The sequence below is a fragment of the Somniosus microcephalus genome, chromosome 2 (assembly GCF_052327205.1).
Source record: "Somniosus microcephalus isolate GS21.2 chromosome 2, FLI_Smic_1.0, whole genome shotgun sequence".
NCBI lineage: Eukaryota > Metazoa > Chordata > Chondrichthyes > Squaliformes > Somniosidae > Somniosus > Somniosus microcephalus.
This window is the reverse complement of record NC_140988.1, coordinates 272,823,564-272,844,531: the sequence shown is the minus strand read 5'-3', so window position 1 is coordinate 272,844,531 and position 20,968 is coordinate 272,823,564. Positions and strand designations below refer to the sequence as shown.

Sequence of the window (20,968 nt, the reverse complement as noted above, 5' to 3'; positions counted from 1 at the left end):
GAGTGAAGCGATTAAGGTGTTCATGTACACAAATCATTAAAAGCTAGCGCACAGGTACAGAAAGCAATTAAAAAGGCTGATTGAATGTCAGCCTTTATCCCCAGGGGGTAGGAATTCAAAAATGAGGAAGTGATGCTTCAGTTATACAGTGCCTTGGTCAGGCCCCATCTGGAGTACTGTGTTCAATTTTGGCTGCAGAATCTCAAGAAGAATAGAATAGCCTTGGAGTAAGCGCAGATTCACCAGAATACCAGAGCATTAAGAGTCCAAGTTGCATAAACTTAGTTTGCATTCCTTGAATTTAAAAGTTATGGGGTGATCTAATCGAAGTCTTTAAAATGATAAACTGATTCAATAGGGTAAATATAGAGAAATTATATCCTCATGATTCCTCTTAACTTAATGAGCGTGCATGAAATTGGAGGCAGCCTATTGACATGGGTAGGGAAGTGGTTAGAAAGTAAGGGACAGAGAATAGGGATAAGGAGTATATACTCAAATTGGTAGGATGTGACTGGTGGTGTCCCCCAGGGATCAGTACTCAGCTTTTCACTATATTTTTAAATGACTTACATGAAGTAAGAGAGAGCCGTATATCAAAGTTTGCTGATGACAACAAGTTAGGTGGCACAGTAAATAGTGTAGATGGGAGCAGAAATTTGCAAAGGGACATTGATAGATTAAGTGAGTGGGCGAAACTATGGCAGATGGAGTTCAATGTGGGGAAGCGTGAGATCATCCACTTTGGACCCAAAAAAGGTGGATCAGAGTATTTCCTAAATGGGGAGAAGCTAGCAACTGTGGATAAGCAGAGAGATTTAAGGGTCAAGAACAGAAATCACTAAAAGCTAGTGGACAGATACAAAAAAATAATTTAAAGGAATAATGGAATGTTGGCCTTTATCTCAAGGGAGCTGGAATACAAAGGAATGGAAGTTAATGTTACAGTTATATAAAGCTTTGGTTAGAAACTATATAGAATATTACATTCAGTTCTGGGCACCATACCTCAAGAAGGATATATTGGCCTTGGAAGGGGTGATAGCAACAATATCATACTCCCATGTGTTCATCAACACCTTCAATTCATCTGCCTTACTCGCAAGACTCCTTGCATTAAAATAAATGCCATCCAGCCTTGCCATACTTCCTTGTGCCGTTACATATTTGCTCTGCCTTCCAGGCTGACTTGTTTTTTCCTCTATATTTGGCTGTGCATCACCCCCTACTATAGCTCCACTCCATATCCCATCCCCCTGCCAAGTTAGTTTAAACCCCACCCCCCAACAGTACTAGCAAACTTCCCCGCAAGGATGTTGGTCCCATTCTGGTTCAGGTGCAGCCCGTCCGACTTGTACACAGGGGAGTATGATATTGTTGCTCTTTCAATGTCCTACTCCTGCTCCTATGTTCCTATGACAGAATCCAGATCAAAGGGGCATATAATCTTAAAATGAGAGCTAGGCCATTCAGGAGTGAAATCAGGCAGCACTTTTTCCACACAAAAGGTCATAGGGGGAGAAATTCGGTTGCTTTGCGTCTCCCGTTAGCACCGAGGGCTCTAACGGGGTGCAAAGCAACTAGCACCCTGGCGCGGCGCCAACGCCTCCCGCAAAATGCAGCGGGAGCTTAGCAGCACCCCGCTGCCGGCAATGACATCATCGCCGTGCACAGCACCCCGCTCGTGCCCCAGCCGTGATCTTTGGTAGTGCCCCTGGACACTATGTCCGACGGGGTCAATGGGGCCTACCTGCGGCCGGAGCGGCGCTAATTAAAGGAGGTGCCGGGTGGCCATTTTTGTTGCTGGTCGCCTGCCAGCACCTGCCTCCGTTGGCGTCCCTGGCCTTCTGAGCAACCCCCCACCCCGCCCCGTGGAGTGCCAGCTGCGCTCCATGGGTCCGGCACTTCTCTAAGAAGGGGAGGAAGGCCTGCGGTACCGCGGCACGTAGCGCTGTGACATTCCCTCGCAGTGCCCAACAGGGAGGCGCCCCGCTTCCCTCTTGGGGCGCTACCGATGAATTTCGGCCACGGGGGCGCTAAAAGTAGTGCCACTCAATTTTTCTCCCATAGAGTCATAACGGCACAGAAGGAGTCCATTCGGCCCATCAAGTCTGTGCCGGCTCTCTGTAGAGCAATCCAGTCAGTCCCATTCCCCCGCTCTATCCCTGTAGTCCTGCAAGTTTATTTCCCTCAAGTGCCTATCCAGTCTCCCCTTGAAAACATTGAGTGTCTCCGCTTCCACCACTTCCGTTGGCAGCGAATTCCAGGTCATCACCGCTCGTTGCGTAAAAATGTTTTTCCTCACATCCCCCCCGTATCTCTTGCCCAAAACCTTAAATCTGTGTCCCCTAGTCCTTGTACCATTAGCTAGTGGGAACAGCCTTTCCCTGTCTAGCCTATCTAAACCAGTCAATCTTGTACACCTCTATCAAATCACCCTTCAACCTCCTTTCCTGTAATGAAAACAAATCCAGCTTCTCCAACATCCCACTAAATAAATGAACTATGAATAACTGTAAAAAAACTATTTTAAACAATTAATCAAATTTTTGGAAAAAATAATTTTTTAACAAAATCGGGTCTAAAAATACTTACCTTACTGTAAATTCTTTAAAAATAATAAACCTGTGGAAAAAAAATTCTAAATTGTATTAATAGACCACTTACCTGTAAAACTAAGTACTTACGTCTGGTTTTTTCAAGCGTAAAAACCGGAGGCCTTTACGCACGGGCAACTCTTTACAAAAAAAGGAATTTCAGCACGCACGCGCTGCCTGAAACGTCGCACACGTTCCGCCTCTTAACCCTTTGGTTCAGAGGACAGGAAATGCCGGTTTTCAGCGCATGCGCTGTGCATCCTGAAAACCGGCACTTCCATCGGGCCCACGCGCGAGTACCCCTTCCGTACTCACGCGTTGGGACCCGAATTCCTGGGCCATTAACTCCCAGGTCTCTCTGTCCCTGCACACTCTTAAAACTATGCCATTAAGCGTTGTATTGCCTCTCACTGTTCCTTCCGCCAAAATGCATCACCTCACACTTCTCTGTATTAAATTCCATTTGCCACTTGTCTGCCCATTCTGCTAGCCTTTCTATGTCCTGTTGCAGTCGATTGGTATCTTCCTCACTGTTTGCCACACCCCCAAGTTTGGTGTCATCGGCAAATTTAGAAATTCTACTCTGTATTCCAATATTCAGGTCATTTATATATAACAAAAAAAGCAGTGGCCCCAGCACTGACCCTTGGGGAACACCACTGTCTACCATCCTCCAGCCTGAAATACAGCCATTTACCACAACACGCTGTTTTTTGTCCTTAAGCCAATTCCGTATCCAAGCTGCCACTGACCCACCTATTCCATGAACCTCAATTTTGTTAACCAGCCTTCTATGTGGTACTTTGTCAAACGTCTTCTAAAAATCCATGTAGACAACATCCATTGCATTCCCTTCAACAATCCTCTCTGTTACTTCATCAAAAAATTAAATTAGTCAAACATGATCTGCCACAAATCTGGAACTCTTTCCCCCAAAAGGCAGTGGACGCTGGATCAACTGAAATTTTCAGGACTGAAAATTCAATGAATTGAATGTTAGATAAGGCCATCAAGTGATATGTTACCACGGTATGAAAATGGAGTTGAGGCACATGACAGTCATGATCTAATTGAACGACAGACAGGCTCGTGAAGCCGAATGGCTTACTCTTGTTCCCATCTTTCTGTGTTCCTAAATATCTTTCCAACAGTGAGCCAGCTTACGACCCGCATTGACAGAAAGAAGGATCGTGTTTAACAGAAAGCCTTTTGCGAGGTACCACACAGGAAATTATCGGATAAGATTAAGAGGTTATGGCATTAGGGGAAGGGTAGCAAACTGGATTAAAAACAGGTTAGATGAGAGGAAACACAGTAGGAGTTAAGGACAGTTTTTCCCAGTGATTGGAAGGGAGTAGCGGTGTTCGACAGGGTTCTGTTCTGCAACCACTCCTGTTCGCTGTGTACATTAATGATTTGGATATAGGAGTGGTGCCGAAATTTTCAGATGACACTTAAATAGGAAGCATAGCAAATAATTTTGAGGAACAAAGAAAGCTGCACTTGCAAGGGGATATTGGTAAGATTGGGTAATGGGCAAAGAAATGGTAGATCAAATTCAACGTCAGTAAATGTGAGGTGGTACATTTTAGTTAAAAAAAAAGTAATAAATTATACTTTGATCACTGGAGATGTGGAAGAGTAAAGCGATTTGGGAGTTCAGGTCTACAAGACATTAAAAGCAGCAGCTCAAGTAGATAACACCACAAAAAAGGTAATACTGTATTTTATGGTAAGAGGTCGCAACTATAAAAGATGAGACAGAGAGGGTACAACGCAGATTCACTAGGATGTTGCCCACTATGAGGAAATACAAATAAGACTTGAAAAATTAGGGCTATTGTCATTAGAACAGTGAAGATTGTGGGGCGATATGATAGACGTGTTTTAAATGATGAAGGGTTGGGACAGAGTATACAGAAACAAGATAGTTTCCAGTGATTGAGGGATCTAGAATAAGGAAATATGAATGGAATATTAAAATGCAATAGATTTAGGACAGAATAGAAGAAACTGCTTTTACACAGAGGGCTGTGACATTGTGGAATGCACTACCAAAGTCAGTGAGTCATGCAGAGTCCACGCCAACATTTAAGAGTAAGTTAGGTGGTTGTATGAAGTTAGAGGGATATGGGAACAGAGCAGTCACATGGGATTAGAACTACTATTCCTGTGGAGCATAAATACCAATATGGACTGGTTGGGCTGAATATTTCTGGGTTGTACTTTCTATGTATTTCTGGGTTGTACTTTCTATGTAATTCTATGAGAATCCTACTGAGGCATGATGGGAAATTCTGTACATGTTCCGACTTGCCATAACCCTGAAGCGAATACAATAGCATGAGCTTCACACCCAGACTTCGAGGCAGTTGCCGTCATATTAAAAACATTGCATGAACCTACTCAAACACAAAATATAAACAACTTCATAGACAAGTTCAATTATGAAATTTAATATTTATTAGAAACTTGAATTTTAGCCCTTTTTTTAAAAATTGCATTTTGAGCTATTTAATTGATTCGCCATCTCTTTTCTGAAATCGGTATGTCTCCTATTTGGTCATTTAGGACTAGTTGCTCCATTAAGTCCCTAGTAGTTTCTTGGTGGTAGTTTTCTAGCCACTTTCCTCGCTTTTGATTTATATATTCGCTACTTCCTCAGTTCCAACTTCCTGCCATCACACTTCTATAAACCACAAAGTGTGATGCTAGTGATGGTCACATGATAGGAAACTGGAACAGAGAAGATTAAAAGGATATTTAATAGCAGATTTTTAAAATTATATTGCAAGGGTGGAAAGGCCATTTCCTCGGGTTGGGGCGTGCGGTAATTAATTTAAAATCGCCACAAAAAGGAGAAAGGAGTTGGGAGAAATTTATTTAATCAGGATTAATGCAGCATGGAATGCTGATAGGATGGGAATTGGCTGGATTGGATTTGTCCTGCTTTTTGTGGACAGGACATACCTGGGCAGTTTTCCACATTGTCGGGTAGATGCCAGTGTTGTAGCTGTACTGGAACAGCTTGGCTAGAGGCGCAGCTAGTTCTGGAGCACAAGTCTTCAGCACAACAGCCGGGATGTTGTCGGGTCCCATAGCCTTTGCTGTATCCAGTGCACTCCGTGATATCAAGAAACAGCTGAGTGCTTTGAATGGCTGAAGACTGGTATCTGTAATGGTGGGGATCTCAGGAGGAGGCAGAGAAGGATCATCCACTCGGCCATTCTGGCTGAAGACGGTTACAAACATTTCAGCCTCATCTTTTGCACTCATGCACTGGGCTCTAAAATCATTGAGGATAGGTATGTTCACGGAGCCTCCTCCTCCTGTTAGTTCCTTACAATTAGGTGATGGCAAACTTTTGGCATGATGGCATCTGTTATTTCGGCTTAGGCAGCTCCACATTGTGGGTTCTGCAACACTTGCGTGGTCAGGTTGGTGGTCAGAGTGAAAGGAGGCCAGAGAGTCATGTCCATTGTTTATGATGTGTTAAGAAGGAGCCAAGTACATGTGCCACAATGGGCTACCTATGCAAATCTGGCCAGGATTAGTGCATCCCTTGCATCACAGCCAGCAATGTGCTCGCGTGCTGCCGACGCTGCTGGCAGATACCGCCATTGGAGAAGCGCTCAGTCCAAGCGGGGAAGAGGGTTTTCCAAGGAGGTTCCACAATTGAGAGATAGAAGCTGCAGCACCTCCGACTTCGGTAGGCCTGCTAAAAGTGCTGAAAGACCTTTGGAACAAAAGTTCTGCCACCTGCAACTGATCCCTGTTGAAAGCTCCGTTTTAATGGTGGAGCTGCAGCTGTGAGGAGGCCACCCACTTGTCAACCCGCCAGGATTAGCTGGCGTGGTTTAGGAGGGCCGTGCAACATGCTGAAAATGTGGTAAAATAACAAAGGCCTGGTAAAATAGGATTATAGAGGCCCTTAACCACTATTTAAGGATTTTAACTACCTTTCCTGACTGATGGCGGCGAGACCGAATCGCACCCATGAAACTCACCTTTGGCAAAATTGCCCTCACTTTTTGCGATTTTCCCAACTGTCCCGCCTCCAAACCCGCCTCCTCGGGGCTGGGAAAATCACCCCCTACGGTTCCAGTCTCTACCCTCCCATCCACTGTTATTTTTAAAGTGTTTTGACAGGCTTACATTTGAAAAATCTGGGAACACATTGTAAATCCAAATAGACTTGTCTTGAACCAGATGGATAAATTTGAGTCCCAGGATTAGGCTCTTGCTCTCAGCTGCCACTGTAGGAGTCAAGTTTTTCCATTTTAAATCAGTGCACGGATTTCCTACAGCGTGTGTATTTAAAAAAGGGAGGATGCATAAAAACAGGATGCTCACTCTACTGCAATTGCATGTCACAGATGATATTTGCAGCAATACGGATTGCAACAGTCTGCAGCTCAGATTAGTCCACCTACACAGTCAAAGGTCATGTGATGTCAAACAGCTCCTTGGGGAAACAATGGGAGAGAGGAAAGCAGAAAATAAATGTATTTATCTATTCGAATAGAACTGGTTTGCTGTATATCTCACTTCTATTTTTAGTGGGCATTTGTGACCTTTTCAGGATTGTGAGATAAACTTAGTCGATGTATTGTATGTGAATTAAAGTGATAACTGATTTTTTTAAAATAAGTTGTAGTGCACTATAATGTAACTAATTGTGGGACCTTTTTAAAACCCAAAGAAGATTGATTGCTTTAAAATGTATTTTTCAACATAATCTATCTTTTTGTGGCAGGAATCTTATAAAATGAACACAAATGGCATTGGATCTTTGCCCTGAGCTTCTGCTAGTGGCAGGAATGAAATAAAAGGGTGTACTTTAGTGCCTTATGGCACACAGTTTAATTATGGGACACTGCAGCTTTAATGAGAGCAAGTTTTAAACATTTTCTTAATACAGTCGAAGTATTGAGAGATTATACTGGTATTCAAAATGAGATTTAATTCACTCACATTTATTAATACATACCAACCATCAAGATTTCATGTGGACCGTTATCATTTCCCCAGCCCTGTCCGCATTTGCTGAGCAAAAGCATTATTTGGTTTTCTAAAAACAGCCCAAGTATTTTTTGTTCAAGTTATCCCAAAATGCCCCAAATTCTTCTTGTATGTGTGTGAATCCATGGAGTTCTGTAACCGTGAGAATGTTGGAAACTTGTGTACATGCAGAGAGTTCCTGTGCTGGCTCAGTATGGCATTTCATGACAGTCAGATATAGGGATTAACATTCGCCTGATCTTTCTTTTGAACTAGTAAACCCTGTACTGCAATACTAGAAATTTTATTTCCAGCATTACAGTCTCTGCCTTATTACCAGGAGCTGCTGCTATTGTGAAATAAGCTGTTCCTATACTATTAGCAGCATCCTATGCTCACATTCCCTGTGATACCTTCTGACGATACAAAAACCAAGAATCAATTGCAACTTGCAACAACTAATTGAACTTTTAAAGTATCTACAACGATTACAAATCAATATTTTTAGCTTCAAAGGCTGAATCACAGTTCACTCCAAAAGTCAAAATCAAATGTTCCTGGGGGCAAAGTGTAGAGCTTTTCTATGCAAGCAAGACCTTTTCTATAATGGGGGAAAGTACTAGATTTTAAATGTATTTATTTTTCTCAATTTTGTTCCTAAACTATACCATAGTAACGGTAGGCGTGTAATCACCAGTACTTCATGCTAGAATTACATGACCCAAAACACTTTCTCCAAACACAAGCCAGGTTTGCAAGAGACAAAAGAACATCATTATATTGCTGGGTGTTCTTCACACTTCAGACAGACATATTATGAAAATCTCACACATCCACTTTAATGGTTTACTAAAATCCTTGTGACAACATTGCACAAAGGTACAGAGGGAGAAAGGAATAGAAGGATATGTTGGAATTAGATGAAGACAGGGGGAGGAGGCTCGTGTGGCGCATAAACATCGGCATGGACTCGTTGGGCCGAATGGCCTGTTTCTGTGCTATAAATACTATGTAAAAGGTATATAGGGCCCCTGTGTACTCTACATATGCCAATATCATGAAAGATTATAACCTTTCGTTATATGTGGAGAACCCCTTGTCCGAGCTTGTATTACAACATGGTGAAGAACAGGAACAAGCATTAGATTTTCTTTCACGTTAAACGATTTCCTTCCCACCATTCAGTAGCCTAGAGAAGAAATTCAGCACGAGCAGCACCGAGATATACACAACAGGAAGATTGCACATTACACCCTTTGTCTGTGCCGAATTACAGCCAGGACACTACAATCAGGTTCAGACTCCAAAGCTAGGGAACAAGAATCTGCACCCATCCACCCTAACCAGCGTTTCTGCTGCCACCTGCTATATGATGACCATTGGTGGAAACGTGGATCAAGGACTAGGCTTAGCTGTGATGTGACAATCAAAAAACCTACCAACACTAAACATCTGGGCTAGTGTGTGAATATATAGAGTAGCCAGCTTCTCCTGTGAAACTCTTATCCCAGCACAAGTTGCTGCTTTCAACAGAAGAAAGGAGGAAAGAAGATAAATGCTTAAATTAGATTACTACGAAAGTACAATGGAATTTTTTTCCCCACAGTTTATACATGGAGTTTAGAAATATAGCAGTTAAAGGACTCAAACAACTGTTCCAAAAATATAGTTCTTAAGTTAGACTTTCAACAAAAAACAAATTTAATCTGTATCTACCTTATCCTGAAAATTGCTGAATCAAAATCCAACTACTGTTTGCAAAACTGACAGATGGGAGTATTGTATATGTTAATAGAGAAAAGAAGCAGATTCTCATCCTTCAATCCAATTGCTTCTCAATTACAGTTGCACCAAACCGTGATAAAGAAGTACTGCAGCGGTTCAAGAAGGCTGCTCACTGCATCCTTCTCGAGGGCAAGTAGGGATGGGCAATAAATGCTGGCTTTGCCAGTAACACCCACATCCCATGAATGAACAGAAAAAAAAAAAGCTACCATGCTTATACCCATCTATTAATGCTATTCTGGGTTGCCTTTAAATACTCTTAAGAGCCTCTTTATGTTAATATTATTCTGCCACATTCATTCTTGTAGTCTTAGAAACATGTTAGGTTTATTAATATAGCAAAAAGGAATATTTCTTCTGTAAACGTAATATTCAAAAAGAGAGCAAGAGTCTCCTATCTGCTAATATTATTGCCCTCCTCTTGCACCAGGAAACTATTCTTCTGACATCATCTATATGTCATGTCAAAGCAACTCCATAGGAGATTCCAGATTGGTATCCAGGCCAGGTATGAATATTGATCAGGGGGCACTCAAGTCAAGACAAGTTGGTATGTGTGACTTTTCCTGGCTCAGGCACCTCACAGCCAGCAGTATAACCAGGAGTTCTGCTTCTGACATGCCCATACTGTATCAGCTCTAGGGTGTGCAAGGACACCCAAATAGTGAGTCCCCTTAGAGTGGAAAAGTAAAAGTAAAAATATTAATTTTGAGGCAAGAGAAGTAATGTACATAGCTGTTAGTAAACTTATTTAGTGTAGTGGTATCAACATACTACCAGGGGAAAAATTCACACTTAAGCCAATATGCTTCTTGTAGAGGATAACTGTTGTTGACTTCAACTCCATTACTGACTACTTGTTTAGGTTCAGCAAGACCATGTGAAAATTTAGCATCCCCTTTGACTCAGACCAGCATCAAACCCCACATCTTCTCCATCACCATGACTGCTTATTTCCCTTCTGCAACATGCCTGTCTCTGCCACTACCTCAGTATCTTCACTGCCAAAATTCTTGTCCATGCTTTCTGTCACCTTCAGACTGAATTCATAGAATCATAGAATGGTTACAGCACGGAAGAAGGCCTATCGGCCAGTCAAGCCCATGCCGACTCTCAGCTAGTCCCACTCCCCTGCCCTTTCCCCGTAGCCCTGCAAATTTTTTTCCTTCAGATACTTATCCAACTCTCTTTTGAAAGAGAAGATCGAGTCTGCCTGCATCACCCTTTCAGGCAGTGCATTCCAGATCTTAACCACTCGCTGCGTAAAAAAGTTTTTTCTTACATCGCCTTTGGTTCTTTTGCCAATCACCTTAAATCTGTGTCCTCTGGTTCTCCACCCTACTGCCAATGGGAACAGTTTCTCTCTATCTACTCTGTCCAGTCCCCTCGTGATTTTGAACACCTCTATCAAATCTCCTCTCAATCTTCTCTGCTCTAAGGCGAACAACCCCAGCTCCTCCAGTCTATCAATGTAACTGAAGTCCTTCATTCCTGGAATAATTCTTGTAATTCTTTTCTGCACCTTCTCGAAGGCCTTCACATCCTTCCTAAAGTGTGGTGCCCAGAATTGGACACAGTACTCCAGTTGGGGTCGAACCAGTGTTTTTATACAGGTTCATCATAATTTCCATACTTTTGTACTCTATACCTCTATTTATGAAGCCCAGGATTCCATAGGCCTTTTTAACTGTTTTCTCAACCTGCCCTGCCACCTTCAACGATTTGTGTACACGTACCCCCAGGTCTCTTTATTCATGCACCCCCTTTAGGATTGTATCATTTAGTTTATGTGGCCTTTCTACCAAAATGTATCACTTCACAATTTTCTGCATTAAATTTCATCTGCCACGTGTCCACACATATGTCTTCCTGATGTCTATCACTCTCCTCCTCCTCACAGTTCACTATACTTCCAAGTTTTGTCTCATCTATAAATTTTGAAATTGTGCCCTGTACACCCACGTCCAACTCATTAATATATCAAGAAAAGCAGTGGTCCTAGAACCGACCCCTGGGGAACACCACTGTATACATTACCACTACTCTCTGTTTCCTGTCACTTAACCAATTTCGTATCCATGCTGCCACTGTCCCTTTTATTCCATGGGCTTCAACTTTGCTGGCAAGCCTATTATGTGGCACTTTATCAAACACCTTTTGGAAATCAATGTACACTACGTCAACCGCATCACCCTCATCAACCCTCTCTGTTACCTCATCAAAAAACTCGATCAAGAATTATTCTAATGTTCCTTGTTGGCCTTCCTTTGTTTACTGTCTACAAACTCCAAACGCAGCTGCCCATACCCTGCCCCACATTAAGACTTCCTCATCCATCATCCCCATTCTTGTGGACCTACATTGAGTCCCTGTCAAATTCCTTCATGGTCTTTTCCAGACTTACTACCTCTTACTCACCCTTCGGTTTTGTGACTCAAGACTCTTATACCCACCCCTCCTTTGCTCCATCTCTCGAACTCCCTCCCTTACACCCCGCCATATCTCGCTTTCTCTGTCCTCTCCTTTAAAAATCTTCTCTCAACTCCTCTTTCTGCCCAAGCCTTCGGCCATCCCTCTCTCCCCTGGCTAAGTATTCTATTCCTCTTACTATTACTTTAAACTGCCTTGGAACATTTTGTATATTCAAAGCTTTGTAGCAAATTATGTCAGATCATATCCATTTATAGATTAAAAATGGAAGGCACGACACAACATTCCACACAGTGCCAGTTATGCAGGTATGTGGCATTTGTGATAGGCCAGCTCAATGTAACAACCAGGTGGCTCTGCAACAATACATAAACTTCACGCAAAAAAAAGCCTCAGTACAACACGGTTTTCTAATTATTTCTCAGATAAGATATTTGAATTATCAATGCAAGCACAACTTCCCTGCAGGAATGTGACAAATCTATAAATGTTGCCTCCTGATCTCTCCCCTTCACTTGGTTATTCAGTCCATGCTAAAGTTCTTAATATAAAAGTAAATCAGCAACTTACAAGCCAATCCCAGTAATGGAAAACTAACCCCACCAATTGAAGTAACTGAAGACCTACGTGACATCCGCCAGCCATAATATCACAGGACCAAGCCGAACAGCCCAAAAAGACAATGTAGCTTAAATCCCTACCTGTTACCTACCAGAACACTCCAGCATCCAGAACATAAAAGTATGCAAAATTGAACCCTTGTAAATGTCTGCTTCCCAGTTTGCATCCTAGTGAGAACCAAGCCTTCAGACCATTTACCAATACAAAATATGTAAGCGTGTCATTTCATACCTAAATGGAGGGACCCACCATTCTAATGAATAGCATGACCTGCTCAGCTGATTTTCTCAGAGTCATCGGCATTTAGAAGCCACCAAATAGGGACTGAAGGAAAATAGAGGGAAAGAAAAAGAACATCAAAATACAAGCATACTTTAGAGCAGTCAGGTTTTGCTGGCACTTCATTTTGAAAACAAAATTAGAATGATTTGGAGGCCCCGCCTCACTCATTGAATAGAGGTCATTCCTCTGATGCATAAGAACAGCACCCAATATGCATCAAGTCCCAATTCCGCTTTCCAGCCTGCCTGTGTTAGAAACCCAAGATGAAATGCGATCTAAGTTAGGAATCAGTTTAAGTAGGAAACTAAGCTGAAAATGTTACGTTGAACTGTTGGAGTTGGGAAGAACAAGTAGTGTCAATGGGCCGTATTTTCCAATCCCTACGGGTGAGTACGAGCTGTGTACACACCCATAGGGACATCGGAAAGCTGATTTTAGGCATGCCAAGCGCATGCGCTGAAAACCGGCATTTTCGACTTGACAAGTCGGACGCCTGCCCTGGAGAAGGGCATCTGTGGGCGGATAGTTCCGCTTTCTGCAGAACCTCCGCCCGCAGAAAACCCTTTGAAATTTTACGCCTGGTAAAAGCAGGCATAAGATTTGAAAAAAGTAAAAAAAATATTTCCCCCCCACACTCATTTATCATTTAAAAATACTTTTAAAAAAGTTTTTTAGCCTTGTAAAAAACTTAAATTTAATTTTTTGGAAAAATTAAATTTGTTAATATGTAATTTATTGTAATTTCAACTCATTTTTAAAATGTGATTTAAAAAAAAATTATTTAATATTTCACTGTTTTTGGGGTGATCTCCATTCATATATTTGACAAGTCTATCTGTCAAGTATATGAAGGGAGATTCCTTCTTTGATTGGCTCCCCATGGCCCACGTGATCCCAGGGACGCTTGCGAACCGCATGCGCCTCTGGGATACATGGGCCCTGCACATTGAATTGGAGAGGCCCAGGAGCGGAAGTATACGCACCTCGGGAGCCCTCGGGCAAGTCCGTAGAATTTTTCCAGATCAGAGGCCTCCGCACGCAAAATAAGGCCTAACGAACCTAACATTTCTGGTCATATTCCATTTAAATTAGGGCTATGCCGCAAATAATCAGGGCTCACCAATGGGGACGAGGAGTATAACAAGAGTAAGACTGGTGCAGTGTGCACTGTGATAGTAAGCAAAAGTAGGGATTTCAGTAGAGATATCCAATGAACTCCAATAAACACCCACAAAAAATACAGTGTACAAGGCTGACAGGGCAAACTGGGTCATAAGATGCATGAACTCATGTTCACTCAGCATGTACAAGTACAGGGAACATTCAGCTTGGCTTAAGAGGGATTCTGGAACCAGTCAACAGTATCAACTACACTCTGATGCCAGTAGCTTTCTGTTAACATAAAATTGACCTAAAGTAGCAAATAATGCTTATTGGAGGTCAAGGGTGTAATGTTAGACCACAATAGGCTATTTCCTCACTTTCCTCTCCCAAAGGTAATCTTGATATTCTCAGTAAAGAACCAATCTCCATTGCTCCATTCTGAACTACCTTTATGACTTGACAATGACAGCAACAACTTCCATATAGTGCTTTTAACACAGAAAAACATCCCAAGGCATTTCACAGAAATCTAATCAAACAAAAATGGATCCTGAGCCAAAGAGGATAATATTAGGAAGAGTAACTAAAAGCTTGGTCAAAGAGGTGGGTTTTAGAATCATACAGCACAGAAAGAGGCCCTTCGGCCCATCGTGTCCGCGCCGGCCATCAAGCCCTGTCTATTCTAATCCCATTTTCCAGCACTTGGTCCATAGCCTTGTATGCTATGGCATTTCAAGTGCTCATCTAAATGCTTCTTGAATGTTGTGAGGGTTCCTGCCTCTACCACCCTTTCAGGCAGTAAGTTCCAGATTCCAATCACCCTCTGGGTGAATTTTTTTTTCCTCAAATCCCCTCTAAACCTCCTGCCCCTTACCTTGAAACTATGCCCCCTGGTTATTGACCCCTCTACCCTATCTATGCCCCTCATAATTTTGTACACCTCAATCAGGTCCCCCCCTCAGCCTTCTCTGTTCTAAGGGAAACAACCCCAGCCTGTCCAGTCTCTCTTCAAGGGGGGTCTTAATAGAAGAGAGGGAGGTGAAGAGAAGGAGGAGGAGAAGTTTAGGGAGAGAATTCCAGATCATTGGGTCTAGACCCCTGAAGATACAGACAAATGGTTGGGCAACAGGAGTGGGGGATGCACAAGAGGGCAACGTCAGAGGAGCAGATTTCTTGTAGAGTTCTAGAGCCGAAGCCATGAAGGGATTTAAACATGAGAACAAGAGTTTTAAAGCTGAGATGTTGGGGGAACCAGTAGCCAATGTAGGCCAGCGAGCACAGGAATGATGGGCGAGAGAGACTTAGTGCAGGATAGGAATACCGGCAGCAGAGATTTGGGGAGTTGAAGTTTACAAAATGTGGAAGATGGGAGGTTGGACAGGAGAGGATTGGACTAGTCAAGTCTGAAAATGACAAAGCTATTGAGGAGGGCTTCAGCAGCAGATGGGCTGAGGCAGGGCAGAGGCAGCCGATATTAGGGAGGTGGAAGTAGGCAATCTTTGTGCTGAATAGGATATAGGATCAGAAGTACAGCTCAGGATCATATAACAACACTAACTTGTATTTATATAGCACCCTTAACACAGTAAAATATCCCAAGGCTCTTCCCAGGAGCGTTACGAGACAAAATTTGACAGAGCCAAGGCAGTCCATCACCAAGAGTGGCTCAGTAGCACCACTACTGACTGAGCCCTGAAGGACACAGTTGCCAGACTGGGCCTGCGGCAGATGGAGAGAGAACCAATACGAGGGAAAAACCTACTTGAACTCATCCTCACCAATCTGCCTGTCACAGATGCAGCTGTCCATGACAGTATTAGTAGCAGTGATCACTGCACAGTGCTTGTGGAGATGAAGTCCTGTCTTCACACTGAGGACACCCTCCATCGTGTTGTGTGGCACTACCACGGTGCTAAATGGGACAGATTCAGAACAGATCTAGCAGCTCAAAACTGGGCATCCATGAGGTGCTGTGAGTCGTCAGCAGCAGCAGAACTGTACTCCACATGGAACTGTAATCTCATGGCCCGGCATATTCCTCACTCTACCATTACGATCCCTGGTTCAATGAGGAGTGCACAGCAGCATGCCAGGAGCAGTACCAGGTATACCTAAAAGAGGTGCCAACCTGCTGAAGCTACCACACAGGACTACATGCATGCTAAACAGCAGAAGCAGCATGCTAGAGACAGAGCTAAGCGATCCCACAACCAATGGATCAGATCAAAGTTCTGCAGTCCTGCCAGATCCAATCGTGAATGGTGGTGGACAATTAAACAACTAAGAGGAGGAGGACAGCACGCAAGCGCAAAAGACAAAGCTGAAGCATTTGCAACCATCTTCTGCCAGAAGTGCCAAGTGGATGATCCATCTCAGCCTCCTCCTGTGGTCCTCACCATCACAGAAGCCAGCGTTCAGCCAGTTCAATTCACTCCACATGATATTAAGAAACAGCTGAGAGCACTGGATACTGCAAAGGCTATGGGCCCCGACAACATCCTGGCTGAATACTTGTGCTCCAGAACTAGCCACATCTCTACCCAGGCTGTTCCAGTACAGCTACATCACTGGCATCTACCCGACAACGCGAAAAATTGCCCAGGTATGTCCTGTCCACAAAAAACAGGACAAATTAGTAGACAATTCAGTAGAATGGGCCTAAACTCTCTGGAGTTTAGAAGAATGAGAGGTGATCTCATTGAAACATACAAGATTCTGAGGGGGAATTGACAGCGTAGATGCGGAGCTGTTGTTTCCCCTGGCTGAAGAGTCTAGAACTAGGGGGCATAATCTCAGGATAAGGGATCGGCCATTTAAGACTGAGATGAGGAGGAATTTCTTCACTCAGAGGGTTGTGAATCTTTGGAATTCTCTACCCCAGAGGGCTGTGGATGCTCAGTCGTTGAGTATATTCAAGGCTGAGGTAGATAGGTTTTTGAACTCTAGGGGAATCAAGGGATTTGGGGATCGGGCATGAAAGTGGAGTCGAGGTCGACGATCAGCCATGATCTTATTGAATGGCAAAGCAGGGTCGAGGGGCCATCTGGTCTACTTCTGTTCCTATTTCTTATGTTTTTAAATCCAATCTACTCTCAATCATCAGCAAAGTGATGGAAATGTCATCAACAGTGCTATCAAGCATCACTTACTCACCAATGCTCAGTTTGAGTTCCGCCAGGAACTCACAATTCCAGACCTCATTAAAGCTTTGTTACAAACATGGGCAAAAGAGCCGAATTCCAGGTGAGGCGAGAGTGACTTCCCTTGACATCAAGGCAGCATTTGACCAAGTGTGGCATCGAGGAGCCTTAGTAAAACTGCCGTCAATGGGAATCGGGGGAAAACTCTCCACTGGCTGGAGTCACACCTAGCACAAAGGAAGATGGTTGTGGTTGTTGGAGGCCAATCATCTCAACCCCAGGACATCGCTGCTGGAGTTCCTCAGGGCCGTGTCCTCGGTCCAACCATCTTCAGCTGCTTCATCAATGACTTTCCCTCCATCATAAAGGACAGAAATGGGGATGTTCGCTGATGATTGCACAGTGTTCAGTTCCACTTGCAACTCCTCAGATGGTGAAGCAGTCCGTGCCCGCATGCAGCAAGACCTGGACTGATCAGACTTGGGCTGATAAGTGGCAAGTAACATTCACACCACACAAGTGTCAGGCAATAACCATGTCCAACATGACAAAGTCTAACCACTGCCTCTTGACATACAACAACATTACCATCGTTGAATCCCCCACCATCAACATCGTGGGGGTCACTATTGACCAGAAATTTAACTGGACCAGCCACATAAATACTGTGACTACAAGAGCAGGTCAGAAGCTGGGTATTCTGCAGCGAGTGACTCACCTCCTGACTCCCCAAAGCCTTTCCACCATCTACAAGGCACAAGTAAGGAGTGTGATAGAACACTCTCCACTTGCCTGGATGAGTGCAGCTCCAACAACACTCAAGAAGCTCGACACCATCTAGGACAAAGCAGCCCGCTTGATTGGCACCCCATCCGCCACCTGCACACAGTGTCTGCGGTGTGTACCATCTACAAAATGCAGTGCAACAACTCGCCAAGGCTTCTTCGACAGCACCTCCCAAACCCACAGCCTCTACCACCTAGAAGGACAAGAGCAGCAGGCGCATGGGAACACCACCTCCAAGTTACACACCACCCTGACTTGGAAATATATTGCCGTTCCTTCATCGTCGCTGGGTCAAAACTCCTCCCTAACAGCACCGTGGGAGTACCTTCACCACACAGTCTGCAGTGGTTCAAAAGGCATCATGCCACCAACTTGTCAAGGGCAATTAGGGATGGGCAATAAATGCTGGCCTTGCCAGCGACACCCACATCGCATGAATGAATTTTTTTTAAACGCTGCTTCAGAAAATAACCATTTTCTAATCCTGAAAAACAAATAAAAACTACAATTGCAGGAGAAACACCACCCTTTTGTTCCGTTTTATGTTTTAGCTTAAAGCAGTAATTTGAAAGACTTATTGTGTCAGGATCCTGTTTACATTTTTTATTTTAAATTTCTATTGTTCAACTCAGCACAACAACAAATCAAAAAACTGCACATAACACCATGTCAGACTTACAAAGCAATGGGATTTCCATAACATTATAAAGTGTGTAAAGATTAACAGTCTTTCAATGCAATGCAATGTACATTGTCGACTATATATTCGCTACCTCACCGCAAATCATAAAAGATAAGCCAAGTAATAACCGTGACGTTAGGTTCTCCATGGCTTTGTGCCTAGATAGAAATAGCATTCAGGCTCCACTGAAGTATTGAGGGTCTTTTAAAAAGAATCATTGTAGGAGTAAGCTAATAAATGATAATACACAAAACAGTGGAGTGGCGATTTCAAGGCACAGTTCTGAGGTATCGGCGATATAGTACATCATTATTTGCAAATTCGAAATGTGATGCGTATTGTTAACCTATTTACACTCGAATGTGGACAAGGTCGTCAATATTTACGCTTAAGGTAGCAATTCAAGACCACTCAAGCGTAACTTATGTTACTGCACTGAATCTGCGGTTTTGAAGTAAATTCAGCCTAGGTCAAGCCCAAATCGTTAGAAAGCTCATTATAATAAAACCAGCAAAACACCACAATTAAAATTCCTAATGATTTGGTAAATGAGATGAGCGACTGAAATTAACATGCTAAAGCAAGTGAATTCTCATTCATTCCCGTCACTCGGTTTGGTACGAGTTTCAACAGCCATACAATCAGACAATTTTTACAAATGTACCAACCAAAGAAAACCTAAAGGAAAGACTGGCTGTAGCACTGAACTAAAGTGACTGATATGGCACGAATCCAGAAGAAACAGAAACACATAAACATACCAGATAGTCCATCTACTGAATAGAGGCCCTCAGCTTCAAAGTCCAAAGTACTTTCGTCTTCTTTTTGTGTGTGTATTTTATATATTAATTACGCAATAAGCACAGTATTCCTTACATTCCCCGATTTAACTGAGGCAGAAGTTGAAATAAACAGCCAGTAGACTTCAGCTGAATGTCTCTCCCCCTCTGCATTTATGCATACAGCACTTATTTCCTCGACTGTACTTTATTCCCCAGTGGATGAAATGTTAAAATTAACCCCCAAAAGGCCGCTCCCTTATTACGTAGAGCAGTCATCTGATCGCAGACGTGAGCCTGTTTTTCAGCAACCCCGGAAGTCGGGTTTGAAGCCAGCATCGGGTTAGTGAGACCCACGTGTTCAGGAACTGGAACGGAGCAGAGTTTGAAATGTGTGAGTTGCCCTCGACCCGAAAGAGATGGTGCAAATACCGTCAGTAGGAGCTGCAGATAAAGAGGCTGGTCCTGTGGACAGTGATTTGCGTTTCAGGTGCCGCGATGTTTGATATAATTTGTTAGATGTTTGGATTGAGCCCTGCTAAAAACGTAACCATAGGGTTACCACTATATATCACAAGGAAAGTAACATAGATGCAGCATATACACTTATAATTACGTTCCAAAGAAAAGAAAACATTGGCCCGGAATTTGCGGGGGGTAATAACGGCAAACTAATACCCCTTTGAAATTGACTGCAACTTCAGGATTTAGCGCATGCACATCCCAACGTGGAAATCCTGAAGTTGCGATCAGTCATTCACAGCTTCCGACACTGGCTCCGCTGTGCCCCTGCCACCACCCCCCTATAGCCAGTACTCAATGAAATCAGTGAAAGTGACGAAAACTTGTGCTTTTCTGCGGTAATATTGCTGTTAAATAACCCATTAAAAGTTCGACCTTGTTGGATTAGGTGTAACTGCGATTTTGGCAGCGTATTGACTGCTAAACAAACATCATGGCCCTGAAAAACGAACTTTAATTTTGTGGAGTGTCAAATTTCTCCATAATGATAAAAATTACAATATTTAAGAAACTTTAAATAAAATTATATATTTAAAAAGTTTATTCACATTTATTTCAGGTTACATTTTTCCTATGTGAGAGCCCCAATCTTTGTTTCACTCTCTGTAACATTTTTTAAAAGTTTGAATAAAAGCAACTTCTAAACATTGACTCTATTTCTCTCTCCACGGATGTTGCCTGGCCTGCTGAGTTTTTCCAGCATTTTCTGTTGTTATTTCTTCACTTCCTGGTTTCCTGTTTGTGAGAATTCTGCATTGTGATTGGCTGCTGAGACATCTTGTTGACGTCACAGCAGCTCATACAAGGAATTCCCCACTATTCTTCACTGATCTGACTTGTGTGTTGAGAAAGGCAAACTTCTCGCCACAGAGATCGCGAGACTTTGTGGGCAGCTTTCTTCAGGGCCAGTGGCGAAGGCCTTTGCTTTGTTGCTGACTGCAAATTCCGGGCCATTGAGTTGTCTCTTACGCACCGTGTAAAGCTGGTCTGATTGAATCTTTATTGGACACCAAGAGAAGCACAGGATGTTACAGCACAAAAACAGGCTATTCACTACACAAACAGATAATAGTAAACAGACAATTCAGCAAGCACTCCAAGCAACCCAAGTGGTGGTGGAGAGAGCGGTGGTACAGTGAGCACTTAAACTCACTTTCGCGGGCTTTTTTTTACAGAGGCCAATGTCGGGAAGAGCAGAGAGCGGCGGTACAGTGAGTACTTAAACTCACTTTTGCGGGC

General features: G+C 43.1%; 1 protein-coding gene across 2 annotated transcripts in view; it reads right to left on the bottom strand.

The window, feature by feature from the left end:
- Positions 1-19,590, bottom strand: part of LOC147123403 (ADP-ribosylation factor-like protein 15) — a 430,360-nt gene extending 410,770 nt beyond the window's left edge. Inside the window, exon 1 of one of the 2 annotated variants that reach the window (XM_085972453.1) lies at positions 19,190-19,590. In XM_085972453.1, coding sequence (XP_085828579.1) covers positions 19,190-19,201 — 12 coding nt within the window. In that variant the 5' untranslated portion in view covers positions 19,202-19,590. The remainder of the gene's footprint in view (positions 1-19,189) is intronic. The other variant, XM_085972480.1, reaches the window with a different exon arrangement.
- Positions 19,591-20,968: the final 1,378 nt, after the last annotated feature.